A 14,764-nucleotide genomic window follows, 5' to 3' on the forward strand; every position below is an offset into this window, starting at 1 on the left:
GACGCCTTCAGCAGCCACTGCCCCGAGGGTGGGAGGCCAGGGCAGCTCCAGCCCAGTCTCTCCACACAAGCACGGCCCCTTTGCAGACCCAGGAAGGTCAAAAGGAGGACCTGGAGATTGCTGCTCATGAAGCAAACCCCAAAGGGGTCACTACACCTGAAGGGAGCTCCTGAGCACAGAGGGGACATCGGCCCAGCATCATCCAGGCTCTTGTTCCTTGCCTTTCCTCCCAGAGCTGCAAGCCAGCTACTGGGAGTCACCAGAGGCACACGATGTCCACACTGGTGGGGCAGAGCACCTGCCCCTGCTGGGACACGTTTTGTCCTAAGGAGAAGATCCAGGGTGCAGACAGGCTCAGCCGTGAGACCTCACCTGGATCAAGCTGGCTCCTGCCACGCCAGGACTGACCTGGGACAACAGCCTGCCCGTTTGCAATGCTCAAGAGCAGCTCTTTTCCAGCTAGCACGCAGGTTCGTCATCTTCTCCAAGCCCTCGTTGTTACAAAAGGCCTGATCCCAAGACCCAGCCGGCACTCTAGATGCCAGCTGAAGGCAACAGGCGCCAAGGACTGTCACCAGCTCACACGATTTAGCTCAGGGAAGCCTCTCTCCTGCCAAACCACCCTGCTCCTTGCTTCTCTCCTGCTCACCCTGGGGACTTCCTGCTCTCAGAGCAGCATGTCAGAATCTCTGAATCATTTTATCTGTGGAAGAAGCAGAACAAAAGGCTGCAAGAGATAGACAAGCAGGTTTGCGACAGCAGCACCGCTCAGTATAGCAAACATCCTTTTCCTGGCATTTTGTTTTGCACCTAATTGAATCAGTCTCTGCCTGGCTAGTGAAAGAGAGGAAAAAAGTGGAAAATGTTTCTTTGTTTCTCCCGCCTGCAGAGCCCACCCTCATGGAAGGGCTCTGCAGGCTGCCAGCACTGCCCACCGAGCATCCCATCACTGCGAATGCATCAGGTCCCTCTTCTGCAAGATCCCCCAGAGCACAGCTCGCCGTGCCTGGCCAGCATCTCTAGGGGTGGAAATTGCACAGCAGCTGAGTTTCCCCTCCACAAGCTTGCTCCCTCGATCCCTCCTGGCTGCATCCCGCAAGAAAAAATAAAAAATAAAGGAGGAAGGAAAGCAGCAACCATTTCCCATTGCCTCCCCTGCTCTGCCAAGGTGATCTCAGAGCACTGTCCTGCTGCAGTGAAACAGCCTCAAGCCCCTGGCTGCTGCCTCCGCACCCTCACTAGGACAGACCCAAGTCACCAAGCAGAGACTGTTTTACTCAGTTTACAGCTCTGCAAACTCAGTCTGGGATGCGACAGTCACACCAGCTTCTCTCCTTTTCATGCAGTGACAGTCGCTCCGTACACCAAACTCTACCCTCAGCAACACCCACACACCTGCTGTGCCTACACGGAGCCTGTGTAAACCCAGCTGGCGAGGCTGAGCAAGGAGCAGGGCGCCCAGCTCCCCTCTGCAGCAGCCCTGCCTGCAGGAGAAAAGGAAGTTGCACTCAAATTTTGTCACTCAAGTTGCTAAGGTACCACTTTACAGTATCACAGGCTTGATGAGCAAAGCAGGAGCAGCCTGCACCGTATCGTGCTCGCAAGCTGACTCAAAGAGAGGGTGAAAAGAGCTGCTGATGTTGCTGCTGGCCACCCACCCCACCCAGTAGCTGAGGCACCGCTACAGAAATGAGCGGCCATGAAAGTCCATTTGCAAATAGGAAATCTGGGGGCAACGTTTGTTTCCATTCCCTGATTAGAGTTCAGGTCTGGATGTCAAGGGGAAAGGTGCCAGCTTCAGATGCAGAAACGGCCACATCTATCCGACCCATGCAACAAGCAGAAGGGAAGACAGTAAAACACAAGCACACCTTCTGGAAAGTCAGTGTTCTACCACAAGTGAGCATCCCTTTCTACTCAGCTGTTATCCCCCTTCTTTTCACTGCTCATGGCCTGCTGTCACGGCTGCTCCCTTCATTATCTACCTAGTGGCTTGACCCCGCTTACGGTCTTTGCTAGGAAATACCTGGCAGTTTGCAAAACTGACCTTAGGTCAAAGATTTCAGAAGAAAGCCAAGTTACTGGGAGCAGGCCAGGCAGATGACGGTGACCTACAGCTGCTCTCCCCAATCTTCAGGCAGCTGAACACCCTCCTGCACAGGCCAGAAAAGCCTCTATTTAATAAATAAATAAATAAAGGTAGGTTAGATAACGCCTTTTGACGGAAATCCAACTTCCTCCAAATGGACGAGTCCCTCGTTGCATCATTTCCTTCTCCCTAGAATAACTTCATCAAGATTTTGTTTCAAATGTGTCTTTTCTAAACTGCTGAGCTGGTGCCAAGCATCCCGGAGAGAAGGAAGCAAACCTACTGGGAAAGTGAGCCAGCTTCCTCTGAAAGGCTGGGGAGGACACGCTGGAAGCTGACATGGCACCGATCCATGAGAAGAGGCCAGGATGCAGCATTGTCCAAACCTTGATGAAGAAGCTCCCCTTCCCCTCCCCACCCTCTTCCACTGCAAAGATTGTGAAAGAGAAGTCATTACCGCAATTAGCACAGAGGAGGAAAACAGCAGCTCGCCCCGGTTTTGTAATCAGGGTATTAACTCTTGTCAGGTCCCCAAGCAAAAACAATGCCTTTACGTATCTTCAGATGTTACCTCCACTCCCTCTTTACAGCAGGGAGCAATGGGAGACTGAAGCAGGATTTGCTCCAAACAGGGTTAAACATCTCTGGAGAGCAAGTCTTGTGGTGGGCAGAGAAAGACCATCACCAGATCACGGACTACAGAGCATCTCCTGCCCAGGTATCTGCAGATGCCACAGCACCTCTCCCTAAGGGCTGTGGCTGGTTTGCGATGCCTTCTGCTCAGCTCTTTGACTAGCACTGGTTAATAGCACCAGGAATAAACCCCTGCACTGCTCCACGATCCCAGCCATCTCCTTGGGAAAGAGAAAAGGGACCCTATTTTCCTGAAAAAGCTATCTTTGGCTATTCCAAGAAAGGACTTTTGACTCCCAAAATGAAGCCATTCTTGTCCATCTCAACTGCATACTGATTCTGGAGCATAATGATGACAGATCTGTGCCGACCATCCCCTGTGCCTCCTGTTGCACTGAGAGCAACAGAAAAAGGGTGCAGGGAAGGAGAAAAAGAGTGCAGGGACCTGCACAAACAGAAGCGAGCAAGAGGCAGCAGCCAGCACCTTCCTCCATCTCCACCCCAATGCTGCCAGGAGGAAGGAGAAGGGAAGATGAGCACTGTGGCACCGCTTAGCCACAGCTTCCCGCTGAGAAATCTCTGGGGGGAAGAAATAAAAAAGACTCTGAGCGAGGATGCATTCACATCTGAATGCAAGAGTGAAGGAAAGCCTCCAAGGGTGTGTCACGCACGCCCTGCTCACTACCCACCTGCACATCTCCTAACGGTTCTCCTTTGGAAGGAGCTTGCTACAAGCACAGCTCAAGATACAACTGAAAAAAAGCAAATCCTCACCGAGAATAAATGACCTAATAAATCAGAATGAAATACAACTGGGATCCACAGGAGATACGCATAAGGTGCCCACCAAGAGCAACCACTTGTAGCCCAAGGTCCATGCTGCAGAAATCGCTAGAGAGGGAGACAGCGGTGAAGCACGGCAATAAATTCACCTTCCTGCAACCCATATTCCTGTTGGACACAGAGCTTATCCATCACTCTGAAGGGACAGAAATCTGACACTGGCCCACAAGGTGCATTTTGATCAACTTCACGTTCTTGAGGGCACGGAGAGCACAGTCCATGCTTTGAAGTGCAGCCTGCTTGCCCACAAGAAGACCCTGAGGTACCTTCTGCTCAGCTTGTTGTTGCCTCTGCAACAGAGGCCGCTTTTGCCAGCCCAGCAGAAGAGCGAATGCAAACCAACTCCCATTCCCCCCCCGCCTTTTTTTCCAGCTCAATGTTAACCCCCCCTCATTATCACAGGGCCAACAGGAACCCTCCCGTTACAGGCTGGGATTAGCTTCATGTGATGGATCCCACTCCTGGGAAGAGAGCCATGCAGAATCCATCGCTGGATGAGAAGGTGCTCTCAAGGGTGAAGTTTTACTGACAAAGCCTTTGCACACAGAGATTTTGTCTCAGCCCCCCACAGCAGGATGCCGCAGCGCGACCACAGCTCAGCATCCAGAGAAGCAACAAGCACTTGTGCTTCCTCTGTTCGTTCCCACTTCTCACCACTATTCATGGTAACGATCCACATACTTTTTTCCACAAGTGCTACTTTAAGGCAACAGCCACCCACAAATGACTGCAGGGAGAGAGGTATGGAGGCAAGGGGATTTTCCCCAGGCTTCACTGGCACTTGGAAAAACCATGTTCATATCAGAGTTCCCCAGTTACCAGAACCGTCTTCCGATTCACACCTGAAAGTTTTGTGGGTTCACTCCCCACCCTGGGGACAAATCATACTCAGATCATCTCACCCACCCCAGCCCAAAAAAACAGGTATTTAATAAGGTGATGACTAACCCTGAGAAATTTTCATAAGGCAAACTGTCTCCAGGGATGGTTGTTACTCGAAGTGAGGTGGCCGTTTCCTCCCGAGGGCTCTGATCTGCCAGCACGGAAGGCCCCCAAGAAGAGGGGTTCTCCAACTTCCTCCCCCATTGGCAAAGTTGAACTCAGAGGTTTGGATCTTTGCTTTGAACTTTTATCAGACGTGAAAATGCTTTGCCTTTCAAAGCCTACACAGCTTCTGCCCGAGTGTACAATGGGAGAGCTGAAGTAGCCCCGCTTGAAGCGTGGAGCAGGACCTGGGTAGCAGCAAGGTCCCACTTGTTTCCATCACCTTGGCAGCACCGTCAGCCTCGATGGCACAACCCGGCCAGCTGGATCCCTGGTCAGAAAAGCTCCCACCCATTTTACTGGTTAAATCTCCACGGAAAGCTTCATTTTTCCTGCTGGTGTGGAATTGCATCTCCTATGTCACGCCCCTGTGCAACCAGGGCAAGTCAGAGCCGCACGCCCCAGCGGCAGCCCCTGCCTTGTGCCCCGCCAGCTGCGCAGGCAGGAGCCTTTGTTCTCCAGAGCCGTCACTGAGAGCGACCCAGCGCCTGAGCGCGAGCTCAGCATGACAGCTCGGCACTGGCAACGAGCGCTTCAGGCACAAGGAACATTCTCTGTAACCTGGAGGTGACAATTCTGCTTCCACAACAGCGAGGGTGGAAAGGTCCCCACCAACAGACATCACACCCAGCAGGGCAAGGAGGAGAGAAGGCTGGTTACGGAATGCAAAGGAAGGCAAAGAAATGGGAGAAAGAGAACAGGAGGAGACACGGAGGCAGGTATGCTGCCAAGGAGCAGGATGCGGGAGATAAGAGAGCCGGGGAGGAGGTAGAGGGCTTTTTGAGATAGGGGTGGTTACCAGGAGCTGCTGAGGCGTGATGGAGTTGTCTGTGTAAATGCAGAGTTTCTCCACAGTCAGCGGCATGGTTTCTCGCAGCTTGGAAGCCAGGAGCATGCAGACAGCTCCCAGAAGCTGCAAGTGACTTTTCCGTGTGGAGACTGATGACAGGTAGCGATCCACGTAATTCATGGCCAAGGGGAAGACCTCTTCTTCACACTTCTGCTCCTCACACACCTGACAAAACCCAATTACAAAAATAAAAAAAAATAAAAGGAAGTTTTAAACGGCACAGGACTCCCCAGACCCTGCCTGCACTGCAGCTTCAAAGCTTCTGGGCATGATGGTGTTTCACACTTATCCGCAGGGCTTTGAAGACACCTCGGCGCTAAGGAGTAAATTACCTACAGGCGTTAAGCCTGCAACGTCGGTGGGATTACACCACCAACAAATTTGACCAATGCCTTAAGCCTCCACCTTCCTGCGGAAAAAGGAAACTGCTTTATTTGGCCCCTTTTCTAATTTCTCCTGTTGGGGATGTCTCCAGCCAGCTGTACAGCAAAGCTGCCATTTTCTGCTCTGTGGGGACCTCTGGAGAAAATGAGCAGTTCCAGCAGATCTCCAGCTGGAGACCTAATAGGGCAGGATCCACAACCACTGCTGGCAATCCCACCTGAAGTGGCCCAGAGACACCAGCAGAATCAATGGCAGAGCCCAAATCAATGGCCGAGCCCGAAAGTCCTCCTCCCTCAGTCACATGTGTACCACAGCCACGAACAGAAGCTGGGAGCTCCGAATTTCAGTCCTCTGCTCTTATCTCTCCACCAGTATCAAAACACTTGTCATATTTAACTTCCTTCTTTAAACACAACCATCAAAATATTGAGGTTTCTCCTCATGCAGCAGCAACCACCACCATCCTCCTTCCAGCAGCAACTGCCTCCTCCTGCACAGACTGTCACAGCGCCAGGGACACCAACACGCACGGTCACGACAACTGCCAAGTGTCATCTGCTTCTTGACTGCCTTTAGGGCTTCACAGGAACAGGCTCCAAAGCAGCATTTATCTAACTACCCTTCTCAGAAAGGGAATTGCAGAAACAGAACAATAATAGCAGGGGGAGGGGGGGAATAAATTTAAAAAGCAAGATGTTCATTATTTCTTTTGACAGAAGCAGGCAGCTTCTTGCAACAGCAGCCAGGGTGGAGAGCAGGCAGGCTCGATCCCAGCGTCATTTGTCCTTTGCAGAATCTGTTCTTTTTTTCTCTATTGAGACTGTTCGTTCTGGCCATCTCATGAAGAGGCCCATGAGATTTTCCCCACTGAACTGTATCCCACAGAGCCGCATTCATTTTTAATTTAGGGAAGTAAATGGTAGCAATATTATATTCCCCCTTTAAGCAGGCATTTGCAGCCCCATTCGGGAAAGGCAAGCCGTCAGCCTGCCGGCTGTGCGGCTGAGCGCTCTGCCCAGAACTTTTGGGGGGCAGGGGGTGATCAGGGGGGCCGATGTGGGGTGCACACAGGTGGTGGGTTTGGGAAGGGATCTGCTCCTCTTGCGTGAGGCCACCACAGCTTCTAGCACAGCAGCACTCGCAGAGCCACTACAAACTGCACCCCCCTTCCTCCCCACCGGCACAGCCCCCCCCATGCCGCAGACCTGACCTCCGGCGCATCCCAAGGGGACTTGAGGGCTTTCCTGTCCCCTGGGTCGCCCCTTGCACCACTGCACGAGGCGATCCCCCTGCACCCCCCAGCCAACAGGGGCCGGGTGCTCCTGCCCCGTGCCTCCCCCGCCGCCAGCTCCCTCCCGCCGCAGCAGCAGCGCGCACGCTTGCAAGCGCGGCCGGCGGGCAAGGACCGGCGCCGGTGGCCGGGCAGGGAACCGGAGCTGCGGCGGGGAGAGGCGGCAGCGGAGGTTCCCGTACCTCCAGCATCCAGAAGGCCAACATCTTCCGCATGTAGGGCTTGATCTCCCGCTGCACGCAGTGGAAGTAGGAGACGCTGGGGCTGTATCGCTCCTCCTGGCTCAGCAGGTTCTGCAGCACCCGCCGGTCCCCCAGCAGCTGCGGGTCGCGCCCGGCGCGGGGCACACGGGGAACGGCTTCCACGCACAGCAGCTCCATGGGCGCGGGCAGTGCGGGCAGTGCGGGCAGTGCGGGCAGTGCAAGCAGTGCGGCCAGTGCAGGCAGTGCGGGCAGCGCAGGCAGGCACCCCGCCGGCTCCGCTGCAGCCGCCGCGGGACGCCGGGAACTGGCGGCGCTCCCAGGGGGCGGGGCCGCCGCCCGCCCCGGGGCGACCCGCCAAACCTGGGCAGCCGAGGGGCGGCGCCACCGCCGCCTCCAGCCAATCCGCGGGCCGACCGGCAGCGACGCGCCGAAACCGGGCGGTGACCACGCCTCTATTGGGCGGGGCCAGAGGCGCGCCGGCGGGCTGACAGCACGTGGGGCGGCCGCGGGGCGCTGCTGCCATGTTGGAGCGGGGTGGGGGTGGCGGGCCGGACCCCCAGGGGCTGGCCCCGGCCCTCCGCTGCGGCACCCCCTTTGCTACCAGGCGCCATCCCCGCTGCCCGGGCGCTGCTGAGCTCTCTGCAGGCCTGCCAGGCTGCAGAGGGGCAGCCCCCCAGTTTGCAGGGAATCTTCAGTCACCCCCATTTACAAATTTCTGAGCAATTTTTTTTCAGTATTTAGCCCCATACCTTCTAATTTTCGTGTGCGTCTGACCGAAGCCCTTCAAGGCTATGAAAATAATCAGCTGTGCACATGCTTGGAGCTGGTCCACACCGAGCCTGCTGTCCTCCAAAAGTTACCCTCATGTTACTACTGGTGCAGCTCCGCGGGAGATAGCAACCTCAGTGTCTGCCGAGATAAGGGTTTGTCAGGCTTGGCTGGTTTTTCCAAATAATTAACAAATTGTTTGGGAACACCTTTGCAATTGTACACTGCACGGCTGCTTACTCGGGGAATTTCAAAGTCTTTCGAATAAGTTTGTACGGATACTTGCACAGTACCGCTTCTGCACTGGTACCTTCAGTCTGCTTCTACTTGACCCAGCAAGAATTGCTTTCTGGTATGGGAAGCTGAAGACAAGGCACTGTACTACTAGCCACATTGGCTCTCTGATGTTTGTCACTGTCTACAAAAACTGCAGCACCTTGACTTTGCTAGTGCCAATGGGAAAGGTCAGAAAACTGGCATAAAGCATGCAAGAGTCTGTAATTGGAAGGGGGAATGGATTGCCTTCACATTTGCACACTAAAAGCTCCTCACTGAGTTGAGAGAATTAGCTCAGGAGGCCCATTTTCAATGAAAGCTGCCAACATCGTTTGCAAAGGCAACATGCCTGAGTGGGATGACCTGCCTTGTATAAGCCCCTCTGCCACTGGGACGGTGCCGTGACATGGCATTTGCAGCAGCAGTTGGAACCAAACGATGATAATCACAAACACAAGGGGTGGGTAATACATTCCACCAGCATCTCTTGCTCTGCTAGATGACATCAGCCAATTCTGACTGCCTTACCACCTGAAACGCAGCCCCACAGCAGCATGCACTCCTCTAACACCTCATTGCACAGGGCAGTGTATTCCGCTGCACAGTGCTGGGTTGAGAACGTTATACAGGGAATGGGATCGAGAAGCCCAAATTCAACTTGCAGCAATAATCTGTATCTGCAGTCCTGGTGAGAAAGCTGCTCCTGTGCAGAAGGAGAAGTGGAATTTGTAGAAATCAAGGACATTGGGGATGCAGTATCATCCAAGGGGACTCAGATGAAGCACCTCCGACCAGTTCTGCTGGAATATTTCTCAGTATATACACTTGTATGGATTTTTAGCCTAAGGAACAAAGAACCAAAGCAGTGATGTGTCACAATAGCTACTCCCCTCCCTTCCCGACAAGTCACTTCAGAGTGTGTCATTTTGACACATTTAGTACTTTTTTGTATTTTCAGTCATCTAAAAAGAGCCTTTTAATGAAGAAAAAACACACGAAGTTAATAAGTGTAAGTAAAACAAGACTGAAGTCTTTGTTCTCCCTTCTCAGGATTTTTTTTTTGTTGTTGAAAATGAAAAACATCTTTTTGATCAGAGTTTTAGAGGTTCAAAATACTGCTCATGACAGTGAACACAAAGGTCACATACATAACACACATTTCACGTGCTGGAATCCCATTTCCACACTTGTACAGATGGCTTTCATTTTCTGCAAGGTACACGATACATTGCAAATTTTTAATGATGCTATCAGCATTGATTTGTTGTGCTGAATGCCCTGAGAACACCATACAGCACAGTAATGCGGAACTGGAGAAAAGAAGGGGGGAGGGGGGAATCAGATCAATCCCATCCCTGCCTTCAAATGAAAAAGAGGAATTTTTGTAGGTGAGATGAGATTCCCAAATCCCTTTCCCGACTAACTTTCTTTTACCTTACAAATAAATCTTCCAGTGGTGTGGGCAAAAAATATTTGAACAATCTATGGGAGAGATTTCTGTGGACGAGTCAGCTGGTTTTAATCCGGGATGACCCCCCTTCTCCACTCCCCCACTCTTTCATTGTGAGCAGCATCCCCCATTTGTGCAGGGGAAGAGAAGGGCCCCATGTCCCACATTTTTAGTAAAAATAGACAGCAGCTATTTTCTTTAGTCAGGCAAAGGGAAACCACAGCACTGGGTTCTTGGTCCTTCTGGTTTCTGGGCTATGCCTTTTGAAATTGAAAGTTTCAGGCCCTTTCCCAGACTTCATGGTCTTTCTCCTGTTTCCCAGTGTCTGCACGGCGGTTCTGAAACAGCCCGTTCGGCTGGAGCTGGGCTTGGTGGCAACCGTGGGCCATAGGACACAGAGGGGGAAAATGAAGCCTGTTGCATAAGAAAGCGTTCCTTCCAGATGATGACTTGGCAAAACTGATGCCTCTGCAAGCCACATTATCAGGCTAGAAAGGCAAATTACAGACTGCAGGCGTTCTAAAAAGCCTATTGTGTGGGTGTGCGGAGGGAAAAGAGAAAATTCCAGGAAAACCAAATTTTGGTCAGTGTTGTCCAGAGATAGTCAGCTTCCTGGCTTTGGCAAGAGAGAGCACAGCAACATTAAAAAAGGAAATTCCTTCAGAGTAAAAATTAAAAGACCTGATGGCTTCCAGACTTCCAGGATCTCGAACCAGCAATGTTATTCTTTGCTGAATCATAAAGGGGGGTCATTTTTTTGGTATGTTGATGATGAATTAAAACAAGTAACCAGCAGCTGGAGCTTTTAAAGAGGCAGTGCAGATGCAGGTCTGTTTCCGATTGGCAGCCGGTGTCACACGTGGCCTTGGATGGAGGCTAATGCCATTTATCAGGATGGTCATTCTACAGGGACATGTCCGTAAGCCCTTTGCTGCAGAAAGTTATCTCTGTCACTTTGCATAAGAAGCAGACCTGGCCCTAAAGGCTGTCAACAAACATGATCAGTACCTTTTCTACACTGGTTTCTGTGTGCCTTCTATTTTACGTCTACCTTCCGTCCAGTTTTGATCTACCAAGAGCTAAACCATTTTCTTCCTCGGTCATACTGCAACTACAGCATCATCAGTGACATCAAAATGAAACTGCCTAACTTACATGAAGGACTTGAGAACCAAATCCAATGAGCAAATAACTATCTAATTTGCTGTAGGAAATCCCCCAAATAGAATGAAAAACAGGTACCATGTTGTGCATGTGTGAGAAAGAGCGAGGACAGTATTTCACACTTTCTGGTTTGAGGATTTCAAAGCACTTCAAATGTCCTGCTCTGTTATATTTTACATCCAGTTTTCCCTAAAGGGACAGAGCGTAACTATTCCCAGCAGGAAAGAACAAGGGCTGCAGCACACAAGGGCTAGCAAAGTGCACCGTGGCAGTTTGGTGTCACGCGTCTGTGTTTGCCAGAAGTCCCTGCTGCTTTACAAGGAGATGGCCCAGTTTATGGTCCATCACACGCGCTTAAAGCACTGCTAAAGATGGACTGATACTAGCAGGTCAGGCTGTGGGATGCACAGCTTCGTCTGCTGATACGGCAGCAACAGGGCAGACCGCTGCAGGGAGGTGGCTCGCGGGCCCATCGCAGATGTTTGCTCCGGCACACAGGAATCGGAGCTTGCAGGCACAGGGAGCTGAGGCATCTTCCCCGCTCGTTCAGCCATTCCCTGGTCCAGCGGGCAGGAGAGCCGAGGATTTCCTGGTCTCGGTCCCATGCTTAAACACAAGGCTGCCGCCTCCCCTGCCCGTAGCTGCCTCTCTCTCCTTTCTTGTATCTCATTCATTCTTAACGTAGGAAGAATGCTTTCACTGAATTGAAGGGAAGTTTGGTTGAGTACTAGTTTAACATTTAACCCAGGGGATGTCTTTCCTAATATCTTTCCCATTACTGGCAACCACTGCATTCCCTTTCCTCTGACTTGGTCAGACTTCTGAGTACAACTAATTAATTCTGAGTGGAATCATCTGAACACTGAACCTCAGCAATGCTTTAGATGTAGCCAGTAGTGATATACACAGGAATTCTGAAGTTTGCTGCTTCAAAGGCCAAAATGCAGTTTTTTCATTGACTTAAATCCCCTTGTTAGAACAGCTTTTGGTACAGTTTGGACCAATTGTCTATTTAAACAAACATAAAAGCGTGACTGTTGATACCGTTTGGGTTTATGCTATATCTCTCATGTCTGCATCTGAGCATACCTGCTCCTGGGATATATATCAATTTAATAATATGAGCTCCTTAACCAGGATTATTAATGGAAAGAAAAAGTTGGGTGTAGGGAAGCCCTTCTTTTAGGAGAATCACAAAGAAGCGATTGGAAAGAGGTATAAATGGATGAAAAGAGATTCATTTGTAAACATGTATTTAGCAAGCAATTCACTTTCAGCAAATCATTCAGGAGAAAATTTCCAAAGTGGTTATGGCTTTGGAGTGTCTCAATTTTGGAGCAGTTGGGCCAGATTTGACTCCAGTGGAGCCAGCCCAGTTTGCCTCAGCTAACAGTTTAGGCTAGCAGAGACTTAAATGTAGTTTCACCTGACTTTTTATGAAAAGCATCAGGACCAGTTGGTCTTCATCTGTCATTTTAGCAGCTGTTTTCTGCCTTAGTTCCCTTTTCCTAACGAAATCTAAAATTAAGTCACATTTTCATTGACTCAAACTCATACCATAGCAAGCCATCCCCAGGTGAATGTTCAGTTTTGCTCCCAAATCAGCATTTTAGAAACCAGCCAAATTCAGCTGGTAAAGACAGAAAGAAAAACCATAGAAAAAAATTGCAAAGCTGAAACCAATCAATTTCAGAAAGCAAACTAGGCTTGGAAAGCCCCCAGCTGTGATATATTTAGTTCATTTCAGGGGATTATCTGTGGTTGCCAATTATGCAAATTGTTAAAAAATACTGCCCTGAAATTTTACATATAATTTTTTTTTTTTGCAACACCCTTCCCTTGTCCATCCTTCCTGCCTTTTCCTGCCCTGAATTGATCTTGTTGCCTACATCCTGCACACCCCATCCCGTAGATCAGATGCGTTTAGGTTTTTCTAAGAATTTTTGGTTACATTGTATTTTTATTTGATGTGGCAAGCCCAGCACCTAGCGCCCGTTTGCCAATGCAAACTGCCAGTCAGCGAGTCAGAGCCAGCTCAAGGCTTTTCAGCAGCATGTACAGCAAAGATTTGTGCTGGAAGAAGGACCAGTCCCACCTGGTGAAGTGATGGGGGAGACTGGCCCAACTGGAACAGGAGCAGTGAGAAAGGAAGATCCTTCAAAGGTGGGCTTGATGCTCCTGCTGCAAGAAGTGGAGTCTGTTCTGGGATGAGGGTGTTTGCAGCACCACGAGCCTGCGTCCCAGCCGTTTGCTGCCCGGTAGCGCTTAGCCACGTTTTCCAGGACCCCACAAAGCAAAGCAGGCAGCAGAATCATGGCAGCAGGGCTGGAGCCAGCCGGCCCTCCCGAGGGAACGGTGTGTGATAGACCAAGCACTGGACTGGCACGCGGGATGGCTGGATTTTAATCTTGGCTTGGCCAGGTGGGAAATGGGGATGGAGACTGGGTAGGTCTTTGGCCAAGTCTGGACTAGGAGGATCGTTCCCCTGACAAGGGATCACGTCAGGACAGGATGGTGGGCTCAGAGTGGGTGCGCTACCCCGCTGCCAGCGTTGCAGTGGAAATACAGCGGGACCGAGCCCTGGAGTGGGCAGGAATCTCATCAGATCAGTCAAGTCTGTGCTAGGTTTTGTTCCTTGGAGGGAGGGAGAACTCCGCTGTATGAGTGTTTTTTGGGGTAGACAGAAAACAATTGATACCCCACTGACTCCCCCCAACTTGTGGTGCACCTGGCTTGCTGTCACCTTCCAGCACAGGCTGAGTATAGGCTACAAGGGCTTTGAACTAGAGGCAGACCTTGCAGGCAAGAAGCCTTTACTAGGAGCTTGCTAGCTGCAGTCGGTTCACCTTTGGTGTAACTGAAAGGAAACATCTTGTACCAACCCCACATCAGCCAGCATATGCCTACGCAGCCAGCAAGCACCACGCTGAGCCGCTCTCACGTCCAGCAGAGCAGCTGTGTCTGTGCGTGGCAGACCCTCCGCTCTGACACCCCAGGGACCGCCCCAAAGCCCACCGTCTTTGCTGTCAACCTCGCTTTGCCGCACTGAGCCCATGCATGCGTAGCATATGTGTCTTCCCCCACCTAGGCAGTGAAGAATGCTCGCCCCTCCAGTTCAAACTGCAAAGCCAGAAAAGGAAAATTTTAAGGATCTACAAACCACGGTGATTAAGTACAGGTGAAGAGGAACGTCACACCCTTGTGTTAATAAATGAAAATAAAATACAATCCACAGAGCACCACGGGCATTGTTCAGGGAACCTGCAGCTTTGAAGGCAAATCTTCTCTAAGTATTACACTATGCTCCCAGAACAGCTCTCCCTGAAGAGGCACAAGTGTCACTATTTCTTATGATTGTCACAGCCAGGTACCTCTGTATATCCCCGCAGACGTATACAGATCAAATTCATTGAGATGCCAGTATCTGTAATAAAATACGGATGCATTTCTCCCAGCAGTTCTGGTAGTTTTATATTATCTACATATGCTTCTGCATTCATATCATCAATAATTACTGACATTAACAACATGCTAATGAGATACACTCTGTGAATGCACACACATCACTGGGCAAGCGGTATTCCCACTGTATTTAGGCAGCTTTTTGGTGGAGTGATTCCAGTATTTGCCCAATACATTAACCATTACTTCCAACACTAACCTGCTGCTTTGCATTTGCTCTGAGCCTTACAGCACAGAAGATGCTGTTCCTGCCGGTCCACTCTGCCCCCTCCTAGCACCACAGCAGTGAGGAACACATCAGCTGAAA

General features: G+C 50.9%; 1 protein-coding gene across 4 annotated transcripts in view; it reads right to left on the minus strand.

The window, feature by feature from the left end:
- Positions 1–14,764, minus strand: part of CCND3 (cyclin D3) — a 46,742-nt gene that overhangs the window by 7,867 nt on the left and 24,111 nt on the right. For 2 of the 4 annotated variants that reach the window (XM_056361272.1, XM_056361270.1), the window contains exon 2: positions 5,409–5,624. In XM_056361272.1, coding sequence (XP_056217247.1) covers positions 5,409–5,579 — 171 coding nt within the window. In that variant the 5' untranslated portion in view covers positions 5,580–5,624. Of the gene's footprint in view, positions 1–5,408; positions 5,625–7,316; positions 8,055–8,086; positions 8,903–14,764 lie in introns of those variants that run through there. The other 2 variants (XM_056361271.1, XM_056361269.1) reach the window with 2 other exon arrangements.

Source organism: Falco biarmicus, chromosome 16 (assembly GCF_023638135.1).
Source record: "Falco biarmicus isolate bFalBia1 chromosome 16, bFalBia1.pri, whole genome shotgun sequence".
Lineage (NCBI taxonomy): Eukaryota > Metazoa > Chordata > Aves > Falconiformes > Falconidae > Falco > Falco biarmicus.